The following is a 24,173-nucleotide window of genomic DNA, read 5'->3' on the forward strand; positions in this document are numbered from 1 at the left end:
CTCCCTCCCTCCCTCCCTCCTTCCTCCCTCCCTCCTTCCTCCCTCCCTTCCCTCCCTCCCTCCCCTCCTTCCTTCCTCCCTCCTTCCCTCTCTCCTTCCTCCCCTCTTTCCTTCCTTCCTTCCTCCCTCCCTCCCTCCTCTACTTCTTTCCTCCCTCCCTCCCTCCCTCCCTCCTTCCCTTCCTTCCTTCCTCCCTCCCCTCCCTCCCTCCCCTCCCCTTCCTCCCTCCCTTCTTTCCTTCCTTCCTTCCTTCCTATTCTCTTGCCTTTCATTTCCTTCCTTCTCCTCCCAAGAGTCAGTCTCTAGTCACACCTGCCTTCATATCCCAGCTGTGCTGCTTCCGGTAGGGTAACCATGGATACAGTAATTAAACTCTCAGAGTCCTAATTTCCACGTCTCTAAAATGAGAGCGAATGATTCTTCCCTTACAGGACTCCTGTGAAGCCAGAGTGAGTTAACCTGTGAAGCATGCACGGAGTGGCTCAGTAAATGGTGGATCCTCCTCCTTCCTTTCTCCTCTCTCCCGATTTCCTCATTTGTTACCATTCCACCCCCATTCTCAGGCTTCTGTTTTATTTCCCGTTCTCTTTCGTTCCATACTTGGAGTGGCACCAGGAGGCATTGCTTGGTTTCTCTGATGGCACTCATGGTTAATAAACTGCTGAGCCTTGCTACAGAGAAAACTAGGTAGGTAGGTAGGAAGGTAGATAGCTATGGATACATGGATATAAATGACTGTCGGTCCTGCCGTTCTGCGTGGAAGCTGTTTCCTAGTTTGGAGAGAAAATTTTGTACTGGTTTTCCAGTAGACCACTGACTGATGTACTCTCCCTGGGGGATTTGTTAAGAGTTCAGTTAGCCAGTGCAGAGCAATGCTAGTCCCAAGATTTTCACGAAAGTGATGATGATGAATGTGTTCACTGACCTTATTGGGGTAATCACTTTGCAGCGTACACATATATCAAATCATCATGTTACACACGGTAAACCTACACAATATTGTATGTCAATTATATCTCATTTAAGCTGGGGGAAAAAAGATGCTTACTTTCTGAGAGCAGTTATTCAAAGAATAATAACAAAATAATATTCATTAGCTCTTGAGCGCCTGGAAAATCGTTATTATATATCAAGGCCATGGGTTGATTTTGTTTTGACTTTTATCATTTTTATGCTAAAATGTTATATTTAAAAAGATAAAAGTTTTCATTAATTTTATCATATTTAAAAATATATAATGTATATATTTACACATATACATGCATTTGTAATTACACATACGTATCTCACATTCTGGCAGTTGGATATTTTACTCCAATATACTTGGTATAAAATTCTGTAATGTCCTCATTCCTCCACTAGAGGGTACTCTGCACACACAGTTAGCAATCAGGCGTCAGCAAATGGATAAAGTCATCTCCAGCCAGAGCTCTTCTATCATGAAAGATTAGAGACTTAATGTCAACAAGTAAAATTTGACCTTGATCATAGTTTCTCTTTTTGCTACTCCAGAAATTCTAGACTGAACAAGACCTCCCCCACCTCAAAAAAAAAAAGATCACCTTGACCAAGAAAATGTAGTGTCCATCCTTCAAAAATGACTATAACTCAATCCTATAAAACAGGGGTTCTTAATTAAAATTTTTAAAATCAAATAAGCAATACTCACATAGTTCAAAATGCAGAAAAGGCACATACCGTGAAGTCTCTTCCCTCTCTCCCCATCCCCCTCCAACCTTTTTATACAAACTTTATCTGTTCACAATGTTTATCATGTTGCCTTTTTTTTTTTTGTAACTCAGTATTCTGGAGACCATTCTTTATCAGTACATAAAGAACGTCCTCATTCTTTTTGATGGCTCCATAGTATTCCATCGTGTGGATGTGTCATGCTTCATTTTTCTATTCTTATTGGTAGCCATTTAGTTTTTTCCAATCTTTGCTATTTCAAACAAGGCTGCAGTGACTGGGAAGGCAAATGGTGCTTTTCTTAAAGATTTGCAAGGACAGAGGATTTTCTTGATAGCCTCTCCCAAGCATAAGCACTTAGCACCTCAGGAATGTCCTTGTATGTTCTAGAAGTCTCCACTGATGAAATTCCTCCCAGTCTTTCCCTTTGGGCGCCCACTTATATTTTGTGTTGTGTTTTCCTCCTCTCTCTGTTTCTCTCACGACTTCTGCATGCCTGCTTGTTCCTCACTGCCCGGCTTCTCGGGTTGGTTTCTACATCACAGAGACTCTCCTCATATTTGATTGTCTTCTCCTCCCTATTTCCCTGTTACCTCTTTTGATTTGAAACTTCCACCTTCGTCGCTCCTGCAGCGGGCTCTTCACCAAAGATGGGCTTGCAGCGGGCACAGGTTCTTTTTTTATTAAAAAAAATAAAGTGTTTTATTTTTTTAATGCAAACAAGATAAAGAAGAACATAAAGTTTGCCCATGATCTTACCACCCAGAAATGTGTACTGTGTATACTTTGGCATATAGATTTCCCATCTTTATAGTGAATGTGTGAGTATCATTACATATGTGCATATATATGTAATCATTTACATCTTCTTCATATATAATACCAACCTACATTTTTCATTTAATATTATACATCTTATAGGCATTTTCTCTTGCCATGAAGATTCTTTGTAAACATTTTTAATGGTTTGTGTATTTGCATGAACCATAATTTCCTTCATTTTTTTCTCGTTACATTTTTAGATTGCTCTCTTTTTTTTTTTGTTATCATAAGTAAAACTGCTGTTATCATCTTTGTACACATTCTTGGTTAAGTCAGGACTCAACTTGGCTATTAGGCATCCCAACTGACCATCAGTTGCCCTTCTTTCTGGGACTATTTTTCCCAGACCTGTATTATTCCGTAGGCCCCCAAATTGCTTTCTTTCATGAGCTCAAGGAGGCAGTTTTGAAAGTGAACTAGTGTTTCATGGGTTAAAACTGGATTAGGTTAAAGGGTTAGAGAATAGATTAACTTTTGTTGCATCATATGTGCTGCAGGCTTTATATGTATTCTTTCATTCAATTCTCCAAAGGACCTTGTATGAAGCAGTTTCATGTTCTCATTTTATAGGTGAGGAAACTGAGGCTCAGAGAGGATGAATATCTTGCTCCAGGTTATGGAGATAGTAAAGAACAGAGCCAGGATCTGAATTCAGGTATGCCGAATTCTAAAGCCTACGTTCACTAGAGAGATGTTTTAGTAATTCACTTTGATTTAAAATAGTTTGGTAGAGGTCAAAGCAGTGATGTACTGGTAACATGGCTCTTTGGAACACGAAACAACAACAAAAACTTGAGTCCTCCTGTTTACCAATTGCTGTGGTGTAAATATTCCCACCATAGCTGATTTTAAGTTGCAATGGTTTAATGGTCCACTCATAAAATTCCTGGATGTTTAATACTCAGTGTAAGAAGATACATGTGGCTCCTTCATACCACTAGGCCAAAAGTTTACTTAGCTGCCCAGAAACATGTATTTTCTGCACTCTGAGTTGTGATTGGTTAATTAAGTAAAAATCATGTTCTCATTTGTAAGTTAAGTGAGGCAACCGTACACATCTACAAAGTCCTTCTAAAAAAACCAGATTCTCATGGTTTCTTTAAAATTCTCTAAAGTTCAGTTACTATGAAGCAACATATCTCCCCACTATTGAGATTTTTTTTTCACGCATGAGTGGCTTCCAGGGTTTGTAACTGACTCTGGGATTTCAGTCTTTCTCAGAGCATAGGAATTAAGATCGAAAGACAGGCTAGTGATAAATTGTTAGGATGTGGTCAAAGATAAAAAGTTAATTTACCATGTCTGTGCTTTGTAGATTAGACTACCCATCAGAATATGTAATTAGAGCCTGCTACAAACGTGGTTTTAATGAGGGAAATAGGTGGGTAGGGGAAATGTGCAGGAATTATTCCGAAGACTTTCCAGCACTACCAGGGAGAAAACCACTTAAGAAAACCCAAATGATTTAACAGTAATAGGGTACACTGTTTCCATTCCCAACAATGGTTTCAGGAAACCAGCTGAAGCCACCATCTTCTTTCAAAGCCCGTGGCCTGCCACCCCTGAACATTTTCACCAACGGTGGCTCTGCGTGTTGCCTGAGTCACTGCTGATGCCATTGGCAGCAGCCTGTTTAACATTGGTTCTATTATTGCCACGCAGGGACATTGGCCTAAGTAATCTTCACAATATATTAGTTAGTGACCGGGACAGGGAATCTGGGGATGATCTATTTTTTTTTTTTTTTTTTTTTGCGGTACGCGGGCCTCTCACTGTTATGGCCTCTCCCGTTGCGGAGCACAGGCTCCGGACGCGCAGGCTCAGCGGCCATGGCTCACGGGCCCAGCCGCTCCGCGGCATGTGGGATCTTCCAGGACTGGGGCACAAACCTGCGTCCCCTGCATCGGCAGGTGGACTCTCAACCACTGCGCCACCAGGGAAGCCTGATCTATACTTTTGTGCAGTGACTTTTAGGTGGCAGGAAGAATCTCTGGAGATTACTTGGTCTTGGCTGGAGGATTTGTCAGCTGTGGTATGAGGCGCAGGAAAATCTCCATCCTTGGACAAGGATAGGAGGCATTCCCAGGCTCAGCTGGTAATTGACAAAGGGTGATGACCTGTCAACCTCACCACTCTCATCATGAGTAGCCACCTTATTAAGAGAGGAGTTCAGTGGACTCTAGTTGGATTTTTATCTCAAGGGCATTTCCCCGACACATGCTGATATAGACAGTGGGCGTGGTCACAGTCTTCAGATGCAAGCATGAGCTTATTGTTTCCACTGGCAGTCGTGTGGGTGAAGAAATGGGCTAAAGTTTGTCCCATCTGCTCTGCCCTACCTGGATCTGAATCTGTGTTTAAAACAACAAAAACAACACAACACTTCGCTGGTACCACCTAGGTAGCACCATTCTCTCATAAACACTCTGATTTGTCTGGGCTCCCTCTGAGTTGACCCAGGATGACTGCAATCTGCTTTCCATCATCTTAGAGGTGCGGTTAATTAGTGCTTGTTCTCTGGAACCCTCTGCTCTCCTATTACAACCTCAACCCTGTTTTTTAAGGAAACGAAGTCAGGAGAAAAATGTAGGCATTGGCTCAAATACTCTCAGGGCCTTGTGGAGTCCATTTCTCATTTACTGTCCATTTCGGCGGTACCTAAGCTATGCTGGGGAAGCTGAGCTCTGGTCTTACCTTGCTCAGCTAAGTTTTTCTCGTTGTTCATAGTCTGCATGTCTTATTTCCCAGATCACAGATGTGGGAGAGTGCAGCCATGTCATTGAGTTTGTTGCTTTCGTCCAGCCGTGAGAAACATTCTCATCTGCTTCCTGAATCCCTTAGTATTAAATCCCCAAGTGGACTCATTCCTTCCTCTCTTCAGAAACATTACGTTTTGGTGGTAGAACATGCAGAGGGGTAGGTGGGATGCTTCGACAGAGGGGGGCGGGCAATCAAGGCCTGATTTCTGCTTGCGAAGTGCGTAGTCCAGTTGAAAGGGACGTGTAATCATTTGGGGAATCAATCTGCTCTGACTCTTGGCTCCCCGGACCTTTTCATCATCTGGACACCAGATAAAATACAGATGTTCTGAGCTAGAAACACACCACCAGACTGTTTTTCTCTTGGCCTGCACTGCCTCTTAAATGCCTGAATGCCAGACAAACTCGTTTTCAGCCTTTCGGTTCAGCTTTAATTCACGGAAGATATCCCGGTCTGGAGTGAATGATTTTCTTCCTAGCCGTGTCTCTGAAATCGGCCAGTGCTCTCCGTGGCCTTTGGCTGCTGGGTTTGTGATGGTCTCCGAGCTGCTCTTCCTTTAAGTCACATATGCGACACTGTCGAAGTAGACAGCAGCTGTGGACATCCTTCCTCTGAAACCCAGCAAGAGGCTTTTCTCTCTTGCCCCAGATCTATCCTTCCCTCCAGCTCTTAGAAGAATCATCCCAAGCAGACCTGCTTTCAGCTGCTGTTGCTTCTGCACTGGAATGACCTTTTTAAACAAATCCTCGCCTCGAAATCAAAACGGAGAGCATCTCTTGTTTTCATGAACGTCTCTGCATAGAATGTGAGTCAGATTTTTCCAGCAGGAGGAGGATTTTGTTTTTTAACCACCTCAGGCATGGAGAGGTCACTGCAAGGTTGTCATACCTTGCCAGGAAGCCTGCGACCAAGGCTTCAGGGTCTGGAGGCCAATTCTGAAGACTCAGGTGGGAACGAATACACACAGGCCTTTACTGTTAGATTCCAAGCTCCCACACTTTTCCTCCCTCCCGCTCCTTCTCAAGCCCCCCACTTTCCCCATCTTCAACTAGAGGGGCAACTTTTAAAAGGTAAGCTTGAATGATGGCAAGGTCTAATAATCCAGCCAGAAAGATCAGTCATTTCAGCTGAAGTTCCCATAATTTAGAGTGATTCTTCCTTGTCTAACTGGACAAGCTATCCCACTGGTAGTTTTCTTTTATCTCTTTTCTAATAAAGAGATAAGTGAATGTGATAGAAGCTATTCTGAAATCTTTGAGAAAATGGTAGTCATTTCTCTCTCTGACGCTCTTTACATGCTCTGCGGTCTACTCCACCCAGGTGGAAACTCAAATGGTCAGATCACTCATCAGTGGCCCTTTGGGTTTTCCCTCCTCGCCAAATGCCAGCCATAGCCTCTTATCCTCTCCCGCAATGAGCATCACAGGGGCTCTGGGACTCCAGGCTTTTCTTTTACTGGCAACCTTCATCTCTTGGGTATCCTGAAAGCAAGGGTTTGGGGGTGGGGTGGGGCGGCAGAGGAGTCAGCTAGACACCTGCAATCTCTCTTGGGAGGTCCGTACCATTCCAGAATCTGCCTTCCACCTGGGTCTGGGCCAGATGCACACACGTCCCATGCAGCAGCTGCAACCCTTCTCCGCAGCTGCTGCACTGGTTGCGGCCAACACCGGTGCAGGTTTTGCAGGCTCGGTGGCAGGGCTCACATTCTCCCATCTCTGGGTCACCGTAGAAGCCAGGGCCACAGTTCCTCACGCAACTGCCGCCTACATGAGGACACAGAACGGAGGCATGAAGCATGACCCTGGCTGGCCGAGCCTGGTGCTCTACGCAGGGCCGAGTTCTAACCAGGCCGAAGGGAGGCCGAGGAACATGTTTTAGTTTTTAAAGAAACCATGGTGGCATCTGCTTATTTCAACCAAGAATCGTGTCTTAATAAATCCAACGCTTTAAGTCCTCCAAAAGAGGACTGAAAATTCAAGTTGGCTATCAGCTCAAAGGGCTAGGAGCATAGAATAAAAGCTTTCATGTCCTCAAGGCCTTGAAAGACTGCAAATAAAATGATCTCTACATACAGAATCTCTGAAGGTCGCTGTGGGCTGTCTGCGCCACTCTCTCTGCCACAAACATTCAAGAACCTGGACTATTCTCTTCAACTGGAAGGCTCACAGTATTTGTCTTTCCTAACGATTCATTTCCATCAAAGTCAATGAATTGACCAAAATCGAAGACAAAAGATCTCATTTAATTTTTACAGTGCAAGGAATATATAACGTGGATGAAGTGTCAAGGAAAGAGTTATGTTCTAAATATTCCAGGTGACTTCAACTCCAAAGCATTTCTCTTGAGCACCTCTCCCTCCCCTCCATTCACTCTCCTTTCCATCAGTTTAGAGACACTTGAGATTAATTACTGAAATAGGAGCTATGCTTCAATAATAAAAGCAGAAAGAAGGAGTCCTGGCTAATGTTTATTTTCAAACAAAATTAAAATTCCTCCTTGGACAAGAGGCATAGGAGGACTCCAAAACTGATCAGAGGAGCTCTCCCATTTCTGGGTGGAGCCCTGGAGCCTTGCTGTCACTTTGTACAATGCCATTTTTGAGCTTACCCAAGAGGAAGAAGCCCTCTTCACACCAGTAGCATTCATCCTGGTCGCAGTTGCCACAGTTTGTATCACATGCCTTGCATTCAGATTCTTCCCTGTAGGTCTTCTCAGGACAGGTTTCATAACACTGGTGTTTGAACCTGGGGGGAGAAGATGGAGTTTCTTCCATGAGCTGTGTTGACATATTTCTCTTTATCACCATAATTTAATCTCCTTGTATGTATCTACACATCATTTCTTTTGAAGTTATAGTGTTTTTTTAAAAAAATTAATTAATTAAATAATTAATTAATTTTTGGCTGCATTGGGTCTTCGTTTCTGCCCGTGGGCTTTCTCTAGTTGCGGCGAGCGGGGGCCCCTCTTCATCGCGGTGCGCGGGCCTCTCACTGTAGTGGCCTCTCTTGTTGCGGAGCACAGGCTCCGGACGCGCAGGCTCAGTAGTTGTGGCTCACGGGCCCAGTTGCTCCGCGGCATGTGGGATCTTCCCGGACCGGGGCACGAATCCGCGTCCCCCGCATCGGCAGGTGGACCCTCAACCACTGCGCCACCAGGGAAGCCCGAGACATACCATCTTTGATTTGTAGATTTTTAACAGAGAACTTTGGGGGTGATGGTTATCTGCATTTCACTTAACCTAGTGGTGCGTGTCTCTCATTACTCATGGGAGGATTAAGAACTAACGAAACGGACTTCCCTGGTGGTGCAGTGGTTAAGAATCCCCCTGCCAATGCAGGGGACACGGGTTTGAGCCCTGGTCCGGGAAGATCCCACATGCCGCGGAGCAACTAACACCATGCACCACAACTACTGAGCCTGCGCTCTAGAGCCCACGAGCCACAACTACTGAGCCTGCGTGCCACAACTACTGAGCCCGAGAGCTTAGAGCCCATGCTCCGCAACAAGAGAAGCCACTGCTATGAGAAGCCCGCACACCGCATCGAAGAGTAGCCCCCACTCGCTGCAACTAGAGAAAGCCCGTGCGCAGCAACAAAGACCCAACGCAGCCAAAAATAAATAAATAAATAAAAATAATAATAAAAAAAAGAACTAACGAAACACCTGGCTTCATCCTGGACTGTCTGACTCCCTTTAAGGATGAGGTCTCCGTGCAGACATTTGGAAACAGCTTGCTTGGGGTCAGGTATGTTATTAAAATCTGTCCATAAACAGCAAGGTCTGAATCTTGGTAACCCATGGCAAGATTCCTAGACACCAGTGTCAGGCTGGGTGACTTCCAGGACCAAGGAAGGAGAGGACCTCCTTTCAAGGCAAGAAAACAGCTGCACTCTTATTGCTAAATGCAAGGATTGTTCATTAATAGCCTGACAGGGGAGAGTTGCTTCAGGCTGCAGGGTCTCTTTGCTTTAATCACTGGATTTAGGATTAAGTCAGTAATGCTTAAACTGCAGAAAGAGTTAGTGCCATGAAAAAAAACCCAAAAACACCAGACTTACATGTAATACCCCATAGCGCACGATGTGCAGGTTCCTGGATCATCTGGAAAAGAATTATAATAATAAAAAATAATCATCGTCAAGAGTTCACCATTTGAAAAACCAAGCTTTGGAAAAGTTGTGGCGTGAGACAAATACTTGTGGGATAGTTTCGTGAAATATACTGTCAAGAAATGATATTTGAATAGATTGTACCATTTTTAATTAGTAACAAGATGTACGCTAGGATTTATCTTTCTCAAAGCTAGTAAAATAAGAGTTCTCATAAAAACTTGGCCCTGACTTTCAAGGAGGAATAGGCCCAAGCTACGGGGTCTTCAAATTGCTGATCAAGAATGATCTACGGGAAGAAACTCCTGGCCACTACCAAGGTAAAGGCGTCAAGCACGTCCACACACACATTTGGAAGGGGCTGCAAGCTTCCAACCACGCGTGGTGGGTTTTTCATGAGTTACCCCAAATGCCTGCCAATGTGAGGGAGTGTCGTTTGGGAAGCTCCTTTGAAATCTGGACAATTATTTTTTTCCAATACAGTATCCACTTTGTGTTCTGCACTTCACCACCCTCTTAAAGAAACAGTCCTGCTCTCATTAAATACAATGATTCAATGTGTCCCTGTTGGCTCAGAGAAGGGCTCTTTCCTACAGCTTTCAGGGGATTTAATGAGACAGAAAGGACATTGAGAATCACTGACTCAGTCTATTTCCCTCCCTCCTGTCCCTCCCTGAAAGATGCCAACTCCCAGATCCAATTATTAAGACAATTCTGTGACTTCCTCTGGCCTGCAATTCTCGTGAGTAACAGGGTTACCTCCATTAAGTTCTTTCTGTGATCTAACCTATACTCCAGTTCTGCTCTTTTCATTCTAAAAGGAGACGGAAAACAATTGCTCCTTTGGAAACATTCCTCTGGGTATATGAGGATTTATGTCACCTTTAACTTTATTTAAACTAAATAAAATTATGTCCTTTGAACTTTGTGCCTTGTTTTCCTTCCTAATCTATTCTAGGCTTTACTCTGGTTTTCAAGAAGTCTGCCCCTTGGTGGTAGAGTCAACCTCACCCACATCTTTTTGTTTGTTTGTTTGTTTTTTGTGGTGCGCGGGCCTCTCACTGTTGTGGCCTCTCCCATTGCGGAGCACAGGCTCCAGACGCGTGGGCCCAGCCGCGACATGTGGGATCCTCCCGGACCGGGGCACGAACCCGTGTCCCCTGCATCGGCAGGCGGACTCTCAACCACTGCGCCACCAGGGAAGCCCCTCACCCGCATCTTTAGTCAGACTTTCATCTTGGGTCCTCCTCCTCGAGGTGCCGCAAGACGATACTACTGTGTCTTACACATACTACGACTAATGCATGTGCCAAAGTTATAGTGGAGAATTTCTAGAAGATGTTTTGCCACGTAAGCAGGGATCCTTAGAACCTTCTGGAAATAGCCTAGTGATGATATAGGCTGGCCTGGGAACTGGGCTACCTGTTTCTAATTTGAAGTTTTAACCCTGGCTTACCTGTCTTGTGGACTCGCGTAAGCGTCACGCTACTTTCTGGGTGCTGACTTCTGCAGGTTGGATAACACGGTTGCTAAGCTCCCCGAAAGTCTAAGATTCTGAAGCTGAGTCTTGGAGGAGTTGGCAGACTATGGCCCACTCGGGGACCGAATCCAGTCAGGCCCCTTTTGTTTGCATATTGTGTACGAATGCTTTCATGTTATAGCATCGGAGTGGTTGCAGTAGAGTTAGAAAGTATTTACTATCTAGTATTTATTTACTTTACAGAAGATATGTGCCGGCCCTTGGCAGAAGCACTGTTGGCTCATGACTGTCATGTTCGCTTCTGTTAGATAATGCAGGTGTAAATGTTATTATCTTAATAGCTGGTCCCAGAGTTCCTCTAAAGGAGAGAACTGTCTGTATGTAGGAAAATATCTTGCTAAGCTACTTGGGATAGAAGTTTAATCGGAAGGATTAAACAAGAGTCAAGACAACCAAGGAGATAGCCAGGCCCTTCTGCAGGAGGCCGTGGTTTGCTCATGGGAGGGAAATGGTTTTTATGTCTGGGTCAATGTGATTTGCTATAGGGTGACTAGAGCAGGACAGTGAAATGAATCACAAACCAGGGAAACTAAATGGAATCAGGAATCTGAATTTAGAGGTGCCACGAGAAGGAAAACTCACTGGAATTCTTAGAATTCTTGGGGGAGGGCTTTATGCTTCTACAATCCATTGACTGGGGATCTGAATCCATCTTAAGGGCGTGCAAAGGTCCCGATGAACGCTAGTGGTTATACTGGGTAAGTTTTCTTCCTGCTCCTAGTCTGTGCTTGCATCTACAGTCTTTTCAGTTCTGCTCCTAAATAAGTTGCTACTACTCGGCTTGCATTTGGGCAGCTTTCCTGTTCCCTGCCTGTCCCTGATGAACATATTTGACAGTTTTGCTAATTTGGCAAGGGCTAGGGAAATTCTAATCCTGTTCTCTAATGTTCTGACCATCCCTCCCATCTAGGAACTTAATGAGTTTGCTCTCTGCTCCCTTAAGCAGGTCAGTGATGAAAATGTGAAACAGAACCAAGCCTCAGAAATGTGCATACCAATGTAATCTCCAGTCCAGGGACTTTTCCAGCCCAGTTGCACAGTGAACTTGGTACCTTTACAACAGTTTGCATAAATGAATAAGGCATAGAACGGGAACTCTGTCTTATAACAGCTCATGAATGCCCACTAGTCTTTCTCATTATTAACAGTTCTAAAGCATTAAGAGTTATTTAGAAACATTTTTCTACCACAGAATATCCACAAGTCAAACATAAGCTAAATGGATTTAGCTTGACCACTGAGAGGCAGCTGCTGTGGGATTAAGGAAAGGTAACAATTCCAAACCTAGAAATTGACTCTAAGTCAAGTTGGCATTTGGTTGGTAAGGAGGGCTTAAGGAGGAAGGTGAATTTTCCTGACTTCTAATCTGTGTGTGTGTGTGTTGCGGTGAGGAGTGAAGGGGTGGTGTTTGAAGAGTGTAAACAAGCTAGAATTGTTAACTGTCTTGGAAGCTTTACCCCAAACAGGGTATTTAAAAAGCTCTGGTTATTTGATCTTGTCAAACTCTGAGCTGAGAGAGCATATTTTGAGGAGGGATGGGGCAAGTTCAGACAGAATTCAGAGAGAGACTTCCACTTTTAGAAAAAAAGCCTTCAGAAGCAGCCACTGGCTTTCAGCTGCTCACATCCCAGCTAAGGAGAATGTGCGAGCAGATGGCTTGCCAAGATGGGGATACAGCCTTCATTTCTTGAGAAAATTTGTTTCATTGTCTCATTTTCATGGGGTGGGGTGAGTAGGACTACAGCGTCCACTCTGTCTGGACAGAGCTACGTGATTCTCTGCGTCACCTTTCCACTGTTTCCTTGGAGACCAGCAGGGCTGGAACTCACCACAAATGCACTGTCCCCATGGAGACATTGACTCCTGCTGTCAGTGTCACCTTCAGTGGTCAACTTACGTCCTCTGACATTTTATTTTGTTCTCAGTAATACCTGTAGCCTTCACCATCGAATAGGGGTGGATTAGGACCACATTAGGAGTTCTGTACGTCTTACTTACAAACTATATTGGAAAAGGGATATTTTAAACTTGAGCTGGAATTGAACATTTAAAAATGTCCAGAGAAAAACATTTATTTTTATGGTTTACATAAACTTTGAGTCACGTAATTAAAAATACGTACAATCTAAAATGACTCTAATTTGCTTTCTCTAAATTTTTGTTTCTTATTGTATGTTTCTTTTTCGTTTGAGGGAGACAGAAGAAACTCGGTGTCTCAAGACTAGCCTTTTATCGTATAGTATCTAGATATGCCAGAATTAGCCAGGGTTTAGATATATTGTTTAGGCAGAATTGCGTCTCTGTAAAACTGTGGGGAAAAGTTAATGTCAAGGTGCTCCTAACTTGCCTTGGGCTATTTCTCTCAAAATACATTTTTAGGCTTCTATGACTTTGTCCATACCCCGTGCTAGCCAGGCTTCCTTCTACTACTGCCTATTGAAACCTATCTGTCCCATGTCCCATTACTGCAAAGACCTACTAGGTTACTGCCTAGAATGCTAGACTAATGGGCATGTTAAACTTGCAGTCTTGGGAGGCTCCTAAGCTCTCACCTACCTCAGTCTCTTCTCAGCTGTCCTAGACTCATTAGGGTCCTTCTACCTTGGCCTCTTAGGCCACATCTGTGCCATAAAACAGCACCCACCTCATTGTAATTCAGTATACCTTAGAGGCTTGCTTTTCTCAGGTGATCTCGACTTTTGGGCTCAGTCACCTTTACAGGTCCAATCACCTATACCCTAGGCTTGACCAAACTTGGGGCTTTACTTGCCTTCCCAGTGCCTCCCACACTCAGGCAAAGCATTAGACCAAACTGATGCTCCAGCCATACTTTATAGGTTTCTAGCTCCCATAACTCTCCGAGCTCCATAATACTGCAAATCAAAAGCAGTAGTCCCCATAGTTTTTTGAAATATGGTTTAAAAAAAAATTAGCAGGTGCCTGCAATGCATATATGTGTGTGTGAATTATTTATATGTATTGCTGCATGAATATTTTACATACATGAAAAAGGCACGCTAAGGCTTCCCTGGTGGCGCAGTGGTTAAGAATCCACCTGCCAATGCAGGGGACATGGGTTTGAGCCCTGTTCTGGAAAGATCCCACATGCCGCGGAGCAACTAAGCCCTTGCTCCACAACAACTGAGCCTGCTCTCTGGAGCCCGCGAGCCACAACTACTGAGCCCATGTGCCACAACTACTGAAGCCCACGCACCTAGAGTCCGTGCTCCACAATAAGAGAAGCCACCGCAATGAGAAGCCTGCGCACTGCAACAAAGAGTAGCCCCCGCTAACCCCAACTAGAGAAAGTCCGTGCACAGCAACGAAGACCCAATGCAGCCCCCCCCCGCAAAAAAAAGGCATGCTAAAATAGAACGTTTAAGAGAATAACCTAAAAATAATTTTGAATACAAGCTCTATATTTTTCTGCAGCCCAATGGATTGTCTTGCACACTTCTCTTTGAAGACCACTGACTCAGGCCACACCTAACCAAAAGCCACATCTGAGCTAATGACTTCATATGTTAAACTTCCAAGAATATGTCTTACGTTTGGTTCCTTAAAGTTATAATTGAAAGGAGTGACTCTCTGATGGGTTCACTCATATGCATATATTTATATATAAGGACTCCCTGCACTTGGCTTCTGGCCCTTATTTACAGACAGACTATATAATTCTAATCAGCTTGTTCACCTAGCACTTTTGGGGTGGAGGAAAAGTTGAAAATATAGACATGAATGAACGTGTTTGAGTGATAGGGCTAGATTCTACTTTCTCCACCTTTCCACCACCCACTATAGCTTTAGTACATAAATTTATTCCCAGAACAAACTTTCTAGATGAAAATAACCAATACTTACATCCCTGCAAAAGACAGCCTAAAAGTTCATCTGTTGGGAATAGGTTAAAAAAAATCTGGTACATTTGTACAAGATGGGCTAGTACACAGCCATTAAAATTTTGTTTCTCAGGAGTGTTTAAAGGTATGAAAATATTTTCAAGATAGGCTAGGGAAAAAAGGATGATAATCTATATCTAGATACATGGGTAACCTATCTATCTATCTGTATAGATACAACTTTATCAAAAATCAGAAGAAAAAGCTAAAATGTTAATAGTAGTTATGTGTGATTTATCTCATTTATGTGTCTGTGTATGTTTCCATATTTTCCTAATAAATGTGTGTTATGGAATTAATTAGAATCAAAAATGCTATTAAGGGAAGAAAGAAAGTGCTCGGGTTACGAGTTCTAGGGGTCATTTGGGCCGCGTGTTCGGAAACACTCTCCTCCCACGGATCTCCCCCAAGGGAGCTGGCCTTTTGGTTCTGCTCTTCATTTTCTGTCCCTTTCCTGCCTACTTCTGTTTTCTCATCTTTCCATTTTGTTTCTCAGCATTCCCTAATTCCACATCACTGGGACAAGACTGCCGTTCTTCCATGGGGTGTGGTTAAAACAGTGGCAGATGTTTGTATAAACTCCTTTTAAAAAATTCACTTTTAATACGAATTGTTTTTCTGATAGGACTCTGTAAAGGAGGCAGACGACTAGGAAATGGGCTTGCTCTTGGCTCTGCCTCTGACTCCCTAAGTCAGGGAGGGCTGTCACTTGGGCCAACCATTCTTAAACCACCCTTTATGAGCACCTGCAGCCTTGTTGGAGCAGCAGCAGAATGTCCACCCCCTACTGAGATGCACTACTGCTCCCTTTGAGGAGAGAGACAGCATTACAAGCAGCCAGTACTTAAATTGTTTAGGGAGATAATTAAGCACATTGTCAATAATGCATATTATCCCAGAGTAAATGTGTACTTAGTTACTGCACAGTGCTGTACAAATTTGTAGGCGAGTCATGGAAATTCTTCAATCTACCCAAGGAAAATGAACTGGGTTAAGAGATTTATAGGCCCAAAGAATGCAACTAATTATAAGCCTAGCACTAGAAAGTACATAATCCAAACCTGCTTTGCACTTAAAATTGCTTCAAATAGGGAACACTCAAATATGAAATGGACCCTCTGACAGCTTCGCCAAAGCAGAAGATTTTTTCTGGAAGGTTCAGTGGTGCTGGGATACAAAGTATTTGGTTAGGGGGACTGTTGATGGTTTTCAGTCATTTTGTCCTCAATAGTGTCCAAGGACAATGAATAAATATTTGAATTGGCAGTAATGCTAATAGTGCAGCTGACAGTGGGGCACAACACACTGGAGGGACACAGTAGTAGAAGAGACATGAATAAATAATCTAAATCATTGGCTACAAATGTTGGCTAAAGAAGGCTCAGTTCTCTGTTCGACTTTAGTCTTTACCAAGTCTCCTGATTCCAGCAATGGAATAGCATAATAGGCAAGCTGCTTATGGATTTCCATCCTTCTCTAAATCAACTAGCTGGTAGAAGCGATGGCTGGATATACACAGCTGAGTTCCTGTGAGGATTGCTCACTACAGCTGTATGTTCATTCACTTATTCATTCGTTCTGGAGCTTACATTTTAGGGGGAAAACAGACAAGAAAAGAAAAAGCAGATGATTATTAGAATGTAAATATCAATCTTCAATGAATGTATGAACATGGCTGGTTCATACATTCATGGAAGTCTAAAATGCAGACTCTATGAAGTCAGTGTGTTTTATTTTTCTGTACCTTAATACTAACAGTATTGCCTGGCACATAGCAGATGCTCCAGAAATAGGCATTGAATGAAGAAGGAAGACATAAATAAGTACACACATTCAGATAAAGGGTTAGAAGTGATGAGACTAGAGTGGAGAAGGGAAGTGTTAGATTGGCTAGTTGGGAGAGAGCCTTTCAAGAATTGACACTTGACTAGAGATTGGAATGGTAACAAGGAGTTAGTCATGTGAAGTTCTGAGGGCAGAGTGTTCCAGACAGAGGCTAAGAAAGCTTGATCTGTTCAGGGAACGTCAAGAAGGTCAGTGGGGCTAAAGGGAATAAGGAGAAAGGGAGAGAGTCAGGATACGAGGCCAGGTTCAAGGGCAGGATCAGATCAAATATGGTCTTCTAGGCCAAGGTAAGAGTTTTGCATTCTAATCTAAGAGTAATAGGAAGCCATGAGAAGCTGTATTAGAAAATAACTTATTTTATGGTTACCTTTATTAAATCATGCAAAACCATGATTCCATGTAACATGTTTGAGAAACACCCTTTTAAGGAATATACTAGAGGGAAAATGATTAGAGATAAACTAAGACTGTGGCTGCAGTCATGAAGGAAAATAGATTTCGGGACTTCTCTGGTGGTCCAGTGGTTAGGACTCCGCACTTCCACTGCAGGGGGCATGAGTTTGATCCCTGGTGGGGGAATTAAGATCCTGCTTGCTGTGCAGTGTGGCCAAAAGCATCAGATTTGAGAGAAATTAAAAAGATAGAAGAACAGATGACAAAATGTGAGAGGTAGGGAGGCAGGATGATTCCCTGACTCTGGCTTGAGCACCTGGGTGGATGGAAAAGGAGGAGAACTTGGCAGTGAAATGACTTAGGAACAATAAACACATACTTAATGGAAAGCAGTCCATACACTGCTTTTTGTATTGTAAGGAGTAGATGCAGAAAAGAAAGGCAATCTTTGCTCTCAAGGAGTTTGCAATCTGGTAAGGTGACAGCAATTAACAAAGCTAATTAAAGAAGACATCATGATGTGGCAAAATGTAAAATAGATGAAAGAACCTTTAATCTAGAGCACTGCAGAAATATTTGTTTAGGGCCCGAGAGAAACCCAGTTATGATTCTTCTCTCTTCCCCCTTAATTAGGCTTTTATCTCTCTTTTTAAATGGAGAAATTCAGAGCATTCTTATTATAGTTAGGGTTGCCAGATAAAATACAAGACTGAAATGGGAACCCAAGGACTACAGTTTCAGTGTAAGGATGAATTAAAAATAAACTTGCCAGGAGAAGAGGACAGAAAAAAAATCACCCTGGTCTTAGCCTTGGATAGATTAAAATATCAACAGCAAACCTCCTCTGAGAATTTGTAACCACACACTGGATCTTACGTAGAGTTTTTAATCAGAATTCATTTTATCTATGTGTTCTAAAACACCTCAAAAGGCAAACTCAATTTAAGCTAGTTCCAGGTAGGTAGTATCCATGGGCAATTGGAAGAAGCAAATGCAAATCCTCTCTAGAGAAAGGTAATCTTAACCCAGATCTCAAACTATGATCACATTCAAGGAGAATGGTCACAGTTTAAAAACATAAGGAAATCAGGTGCTCTGAGTGAAAGTCAGCAGAAATAACAGACAGCAGAATCAGACCCACAGAGACTACAGATCTTGAAATTATCTGACATGGAATATAAAAATAACAAATATTTAATATTTTTAAAGAAATAAAAGAGCATCTTGAACACAGAAAAGTAACCAAACAGTTTGAAAAGAACCAAATATAACCTCTATAAGTGAGAGAGACAAAAAAATTTGAATTTAAAACTCAATAGATAGGTTAAGCAGATAAGGCATAAGAGGAAGAAAACTGGTAAACTCAAAGATAGATACAAAGACTGAAAATTCAGTCCAGAGAGACAAAAAGATAGAAAACAGGAAAGAGTGATGAGAGATAATGGAGGTTGAAACAATGAGGTCTAACATATATCAAAGTTCCAAAAAGATAATATTGGGTTGGTCAAAAAATTCGTTCAGGTTTTTCCGTAGGATGTTATGGAAAAACCTGAAAGAAGTTTTTGGCCAACCAAACAGAATGGGAAAGAGACAATATTCAAAGATAATAGAATACCTGGGAATTTTACAGAATTGTTAAAAGATACTAAGAATTAGTCCCAAGAAACAGCATAAACATATAATTATGTTTTTAATCTGCAAGAAGACCCATCATACTAAAATTGCAGAATAACCAAGACAACGAACAGCTCTTAGACTGTGAAGAAAAATAAAGAGACTTAGTAAAGAAGAAGAAAGAAAATGCTTTGAGAAGAGGATATGAAAAGTTGGTGGATGAGAGCATCAGTCATTTCAGAAAGACACTAAAACAGTGGCAGAAAGTTCTTTGAAATTTTGATGAAAGACTTGGACTCATAACATATAAGATCCAGAAGGGAACTTAAGCTCAAGGCCCAGCTTATACGTCCTAAGAGTATGAAGCATTTTTGTTCATTTCTTTTGAGTCCTCTAGTTCTTCCAAAAGCATGAGTCTTTTTTTCTGAGCTTCCAGTTAAATTTTTATTGATGCTGCCACTCTTATTCAGTTGGGATATTGTGAATTATTAATGACCTGCTGTAGTCAGGGAATATATCTTACTTATCTCTGCAACCCTAGAGCTTAGCGATATGCCCAGCATTAATTCATTCCTTCTACAAATATATTTTGAGTTCTACTATATGCTAGGGCTACAATGATGACTAATTCCCGTACAATATGGAGCTCAGCGTCTAGGGGGCAATGCAGCAAGTGAAAAGGTATTGTAATGAGTGCTGTGTGATCAGTGTTACTAACTAACGGAATTGTGAAAGATTTACGAAGAAGAAAATAGGGTGTATATTGGGGGTGTTCCCTGAGGAAGTGACAGCTTAGATGAGACCTGAAAAATGAGTTTGAGGGAGGGAGGGAGAAGGAGAGAGAGAGAGAGAGAGAGAAAGAAAGGACCCTTTTACGTGGAAAGACCTGGAGGTAGAAAGAGTTAAATATATGGAAATAATTCCTTAAGTAAAAGGGCTCATGAGATTCTCCTTGAAGAAACTGTAGAGGGAGTGGCAAACTCTTGTTAGAATACAGCATAGATGCCCTCGCCTTAAAAACATACAGGTTTTTAAATAAAAGAATGCAAAAAGTACAAAAGTGGATTGCAAAGAATTTGAGGTAGAGTGAAGAGTAGACGTTAGGGCTCGAGGAAGCAGGAAAAGACAGGAGAGAGAAGACAGAAGAGACCAGTGGCTGGATTATGAAGAAGATTTACATCACACTCAGGGATACAGACTTTACCCAGAGCCGTGGGAAATCATTTTAAATTCATAGGCAGTTGTCACAACCAGGTTTAAATTTTAGAAAGTCATTTTTGCAGTATAGAGACTGGATTTTGAGAGTGAAAGAGTAGAATTAGGGAGACCAGTTAGAAGACTATTGCAGCATCCAAGTGAACTGTGTTCGTGACCTGAACTAAAGTATAGTCATGGATGTGGGTCGAAGTGGGCAGAGTGAAAAATGTTTAGGAAGTAGAAATGACTGGGTGACTGGATTGAATTATGTCCCCCCAAACAATTTATTCAAGTCCTAACCCTTGGTGCCCGTGAATGGGACCTTACTTGGAAATAACGAAGTTAAGATGAGGTCCTACTCGATTAGGGTGGGCCCTAAATCCAATGACTGATGTCCATATAAGAAGGCACATGAAGACAGACACACAGACACAGAAGGAAGATGGTCATGAGGCCACTGAGGCAGAGATTAGAGTCATGAAGGTATAAGCCAAGGAAGGCAAGGATGGCTAGCAACGACCCGAAGCAAGGGAGGTGAGGAACGAGCCTCCCTCAGAGCCACCAGAAGTGAGTCACTTGTGCTGATGCCTTGATTTTGGACTTCTGGCTTCCAGAACTGTGAGAAATACACATTTCTGTTGTTTCAAGCCAGCTCAATTTGCGGTTCTTTGTCACAGCAGCCCTTGGAAACTAATGCAGTGATACACTGAGTGTTTAGGGTCCACCATTTTTCTCTGTGTTTCTGCCTTGCTCTTTAAAATATTGGAAAGATAGCTACCAGTCCTTCTGTCTAGTTCGCCTACTTCTTTTTAAGGGGAAGAGGAATGCTCTGTCCCGTGTGATTGGTGAGTTTGGGAGAAGGGATGCAGCATGCTTGAGATGGGAAATTTCATAAAGGCAGGAGGAGTGTTAGGATGCTCATTTTTTTTGTAGCTCTAATACACATTCTCCACTTTGGCCTTATAAACAATCAAGTTGATATTTTTATCTTTTTTCCGCATGACACCCCTGCCAAAACTTAATGCTCACTTGTTTCTGAACTGTGGAGAGAGGTATTCCTAACAAAGCCCAGAGAGAGAGGGAGAAATAATGGTTTCTAGGAATTTTGGCTTGAGCAGCTGAGTGGTACTATATTTGCAGCCATACACTGAGGAGTAGCGGTTGTTGAGGACACAGGTGGGAGGTGACAGCATGTAGAAGGTGCTTGATATATTGGCTGAACTGAAGGTGGTCCAAGCCCCTCGTTTTAAGGATGAGTAAACTGAGCACCAAGTCTTGTCCAAGATCATAGAGAACAAATGCAGATTTGGAAACTTCTGCTTCTGTGAATTCCAAGTGATTTTTCTATTTTCTCCACTCCACCTCTCTTTAAGATTACACATCCTTGCTTAAAAATATTCCCACACTCATTCTAAAAGACCATAATATGCAGGCTTACTATGCTATTTAAGACCACTGATCCCTGATTTCCCTGGTGGCACAGTGGTTAAGAATCCACCTGCCAGTGCAGGGGACATGGGTTCGATCCCTGGCCTGGGAAGATCCCACATGCTGCGGAGCAACTAAGCCCGTGTGCCACAACTACTGAGCCTGCACGCCTAGAGCCCATGCTCCCCAGCAAGAGAAGCCACTGCAATAAGAAGCCCATGCAACGCAACGAATAGTAGCCTCTGCTCACAGCAACTAGAGAAAGTCCGCGTGCAACACGGAAGACCCAATGGAGCCAAACATAAATAAATAAAATAAATAAATTTATATATATATATATATATATATATATATATATATATATATATATATAAGACCACTGATCCCTCTACCAGTTAGCAAAAGCCCACATCACATTGTCAGCTAAAGAATGTCTGTCCAGGCCATAGCCTTGGGACACTTCATCTGGACTTTGCACCAACAGTTTACCCAAATCATTTAAGTCAGAGCCCTCCGCCCCGTACAGAAGGGCTCCCCGGGATATTTCATCATTGCAGTTTTCATTTCAAGACTTTGCTTGGAATCTCCAGTCAGGATACTCCGCCAAAGTTAAACTGCCTGGAGCAAAACAGAGCCATCCTTTGGATCCTTTTTTTAAATTTAATTTTTTATTTTTGGCTGCATTGGGTCTTCGTTGCTGTGCACAGGCTTTCTCTAGTTGCGGCGAGCAGGGGCTGCTCTTCGTTGCGGTGTGCGGGCTGCAGGAGCCAAGCTGGAGGAGGCAGAGGGACTGGGCATGCAGTCCCACCAAAACCCTATGCTTTAGGAGTTGGAAAATCCTTTCCTTTCATTTCTTGACTCTGCTGAGGTACATTTCACAACCTCAGCATCCAGGGAAGCTCTCCAGCTAAATACATCGTTAGAAAAAAGGGAAAACCAAGACAACATAAGTTGATCTCCCTTTGTTGCCTAAACAGAAACAAACTGCTGAAAAACAAAATTTATTCTCTAACAGACATATTTTCTGGTCATTACTTTTTGCCCAAATTGCTCACCTGTGTAAGCAAACTAGAACTTGTGTAAACAAGTCCTGTTATCTGGAAGCATTCTGTGTGATAGGCTCTTAAAGAAGAAAAATAAAAGAGCCTCTTACATTTTTTTTTTTTTTGCGGTACGTGGGCCTCTCACTGTTGTGGGAGTGTAAGAGGCTTGGGCTTCCCTGGTGGCGCAGTGGTTGAGAGTCCGCCTGCCGATGCAGGGGACACGGGTTCGTGCCCCGGTCCGGGAAGATCCCACATGCCGCGGAGTGGCTGGGCCCGTGAGCCATGGCCGCTGAGCCTGCGCGTCCAGAGCCTGTGCTCCTCTCCTGTGGGAGAGGCCACAGCAGTGAGAGGCCTGCGTACCGCAAAAAACAAACAAACAAAACCCTACGTTTTACAGTGTTTCTTCAATAGAATGGAGTTCACAGGAGGCACACTTGAAACTATGGCTCTGACTAAGAACTACACAAATCCACACACATGATCCCCTGCAACCGGTGATATTGCAGCAACTCTTGTCAGCGTGAGCTTTTCCAATAACACTCTGCATGTTATTTAGAATAAGAAGGGAATTAGTTCTCAGGTGCAGAGGAACACAGTACCTGGAGCTGAGCGTGTGCATGTGTACGTGTGTGGGGTGGGCTAGGCGAGAAGAAGGGAGAGACCGTCTGAGCACATTCTCCAAAAGTGGTAGTTTTTCAAGATTTCTTAAATGTACTAGACTGAGGTGAGGATTATAGGAATTAGGAAAAAGCTGAAAAAATGTTAGAAGCAGCACTGTGAGCACAACATTGATTTATCTAGAGAAGGTAGTGGAAGATGAGAAACGTTTCTATGTTATTTGCTCCTCCACCTATTAATGAAGGGCACGTGTCCTGGTCTCCAGCATACAGTTAGTCTCTCCACCCCCCCGTCACATGTTAGAACGCTGCTGTGTCTATGGTGTGAGAGTAGGGGCTCCCCGAGCGAGTGCACGTGTGCGTGTGTGTGTGTGTGCACGTGCGTGTGTGTATGTGAATGCACCCACAAGCCTGTATGCAGGTTTTGTGAGGACGGACAATGAATTACTAAACAAAAAGGTAATACTCTTCAAATTTCCGAGAGCCCTTTCTCCTTGTAGCCATCCCCAAAGAGAACAAAGATTAATAAACAAATCCTAGCTGTTTTGGTGCTGCAGTAAATAAGGTGAAAAGTTGACCGTAAAAGAGAACTCAGGCTGCGGCAATACTTAATCTAAACAGTTCATGGGGAAATGAGCCCATTATCATAATGAAAAATAAAAGCTTAGCACCTGCCAGCGAGGCAAGCCACCCCTGAGACATGATGGCTTGTGGGGCCGTGCAGGGCTGGAGGTGCTGTGCTGTAGAGCCTACAATGGCCTTAACACAGGGGCTTTGTGATGACACAGAAGAGATTCCATGGAACAGCTAAATGCCCAGTCCCTACAAAGCCAAACTCTTCTTCCTAATGAATCTCATGTGACGGCTGTAACAGCATTCCAGTGGCACTTAGGTCTGAAAACAAGAGGGATTTCACAGTGTAATTAAGTCTACACAATAACACATAAAGTAGAAAGCAGACTGACAATTATCTGTCAGATTTGAGGAGAGCTTGGCCTCACTATGAAGTGTCTTCGATTGGTTATGTCGTATGATTCTTTGGGATAATTGCTGGCTCTGTCTTCACTTCATGTTTTATGGGCCTGATTGTCCTGTGAAAGCTCTTCTGTTTTCTTTCTCCATGGCATGGGAACACCCCAGGACTAGTTTGCAGGGTTCACTTAGAAAAGAGCTCCATTTTATAAGGCAGACCGTCTTGCAGTCAGCTGAGATTCCTC

General features: G+C 43.0%; 1 protein-coding gene across 1 annotated transcript in view; it reads right to left on the reverse strand.

Annotated features, from left to right (window-relative positions):
• The window catches only part of PCSK5 (proprotein convertase subtilisin/kexin type 5), a 447,761-nt gene that overhangs the window by 37,057 nt on the left and 386,531 nt on the right, over positions 1 to 24,173 (reverse strand). Inside the window, exons 25-27 of the mRNA XM_027105664.1 lie at positions 9,330 to 9,372; positions 7,879 to 8,015; positions 6,834 to 7,034 (exon numbers count right to left, since the gene is read on the reverse strand). Of these exons, the coding sequence (XP_026961465.1) occupies positions 6,834 to 7,034; positions 7,879 to 8,015; positions 9,330 to 9,372 (381 nt within the window). The remainder of the gene's footprint in view (positions 1 to 6,833; positions 7,035 to 7,878; positions 8,016 to 9,329; positions 9,373 to 24,173) is intronic.

This window comes from Aethalodelphis obliquidens, unplaced genomic scaffold (assembly GCF_003676395.1).
Source record: "Aethalodelphis obliquidens isolate GAN/ISIS:26980383/991018 unplaced genomic scaffold, ASM367639v1 scaffold7, whole genome shotgun sequence".
In the NCBI taxonomy this organism is placed as follows: Eukaryota; Metazoa; Chordata; class Mammalia; order Artiodactyla; family Delphinidae; genus Aethalodelphis; species Aethalodelphis obliquidens.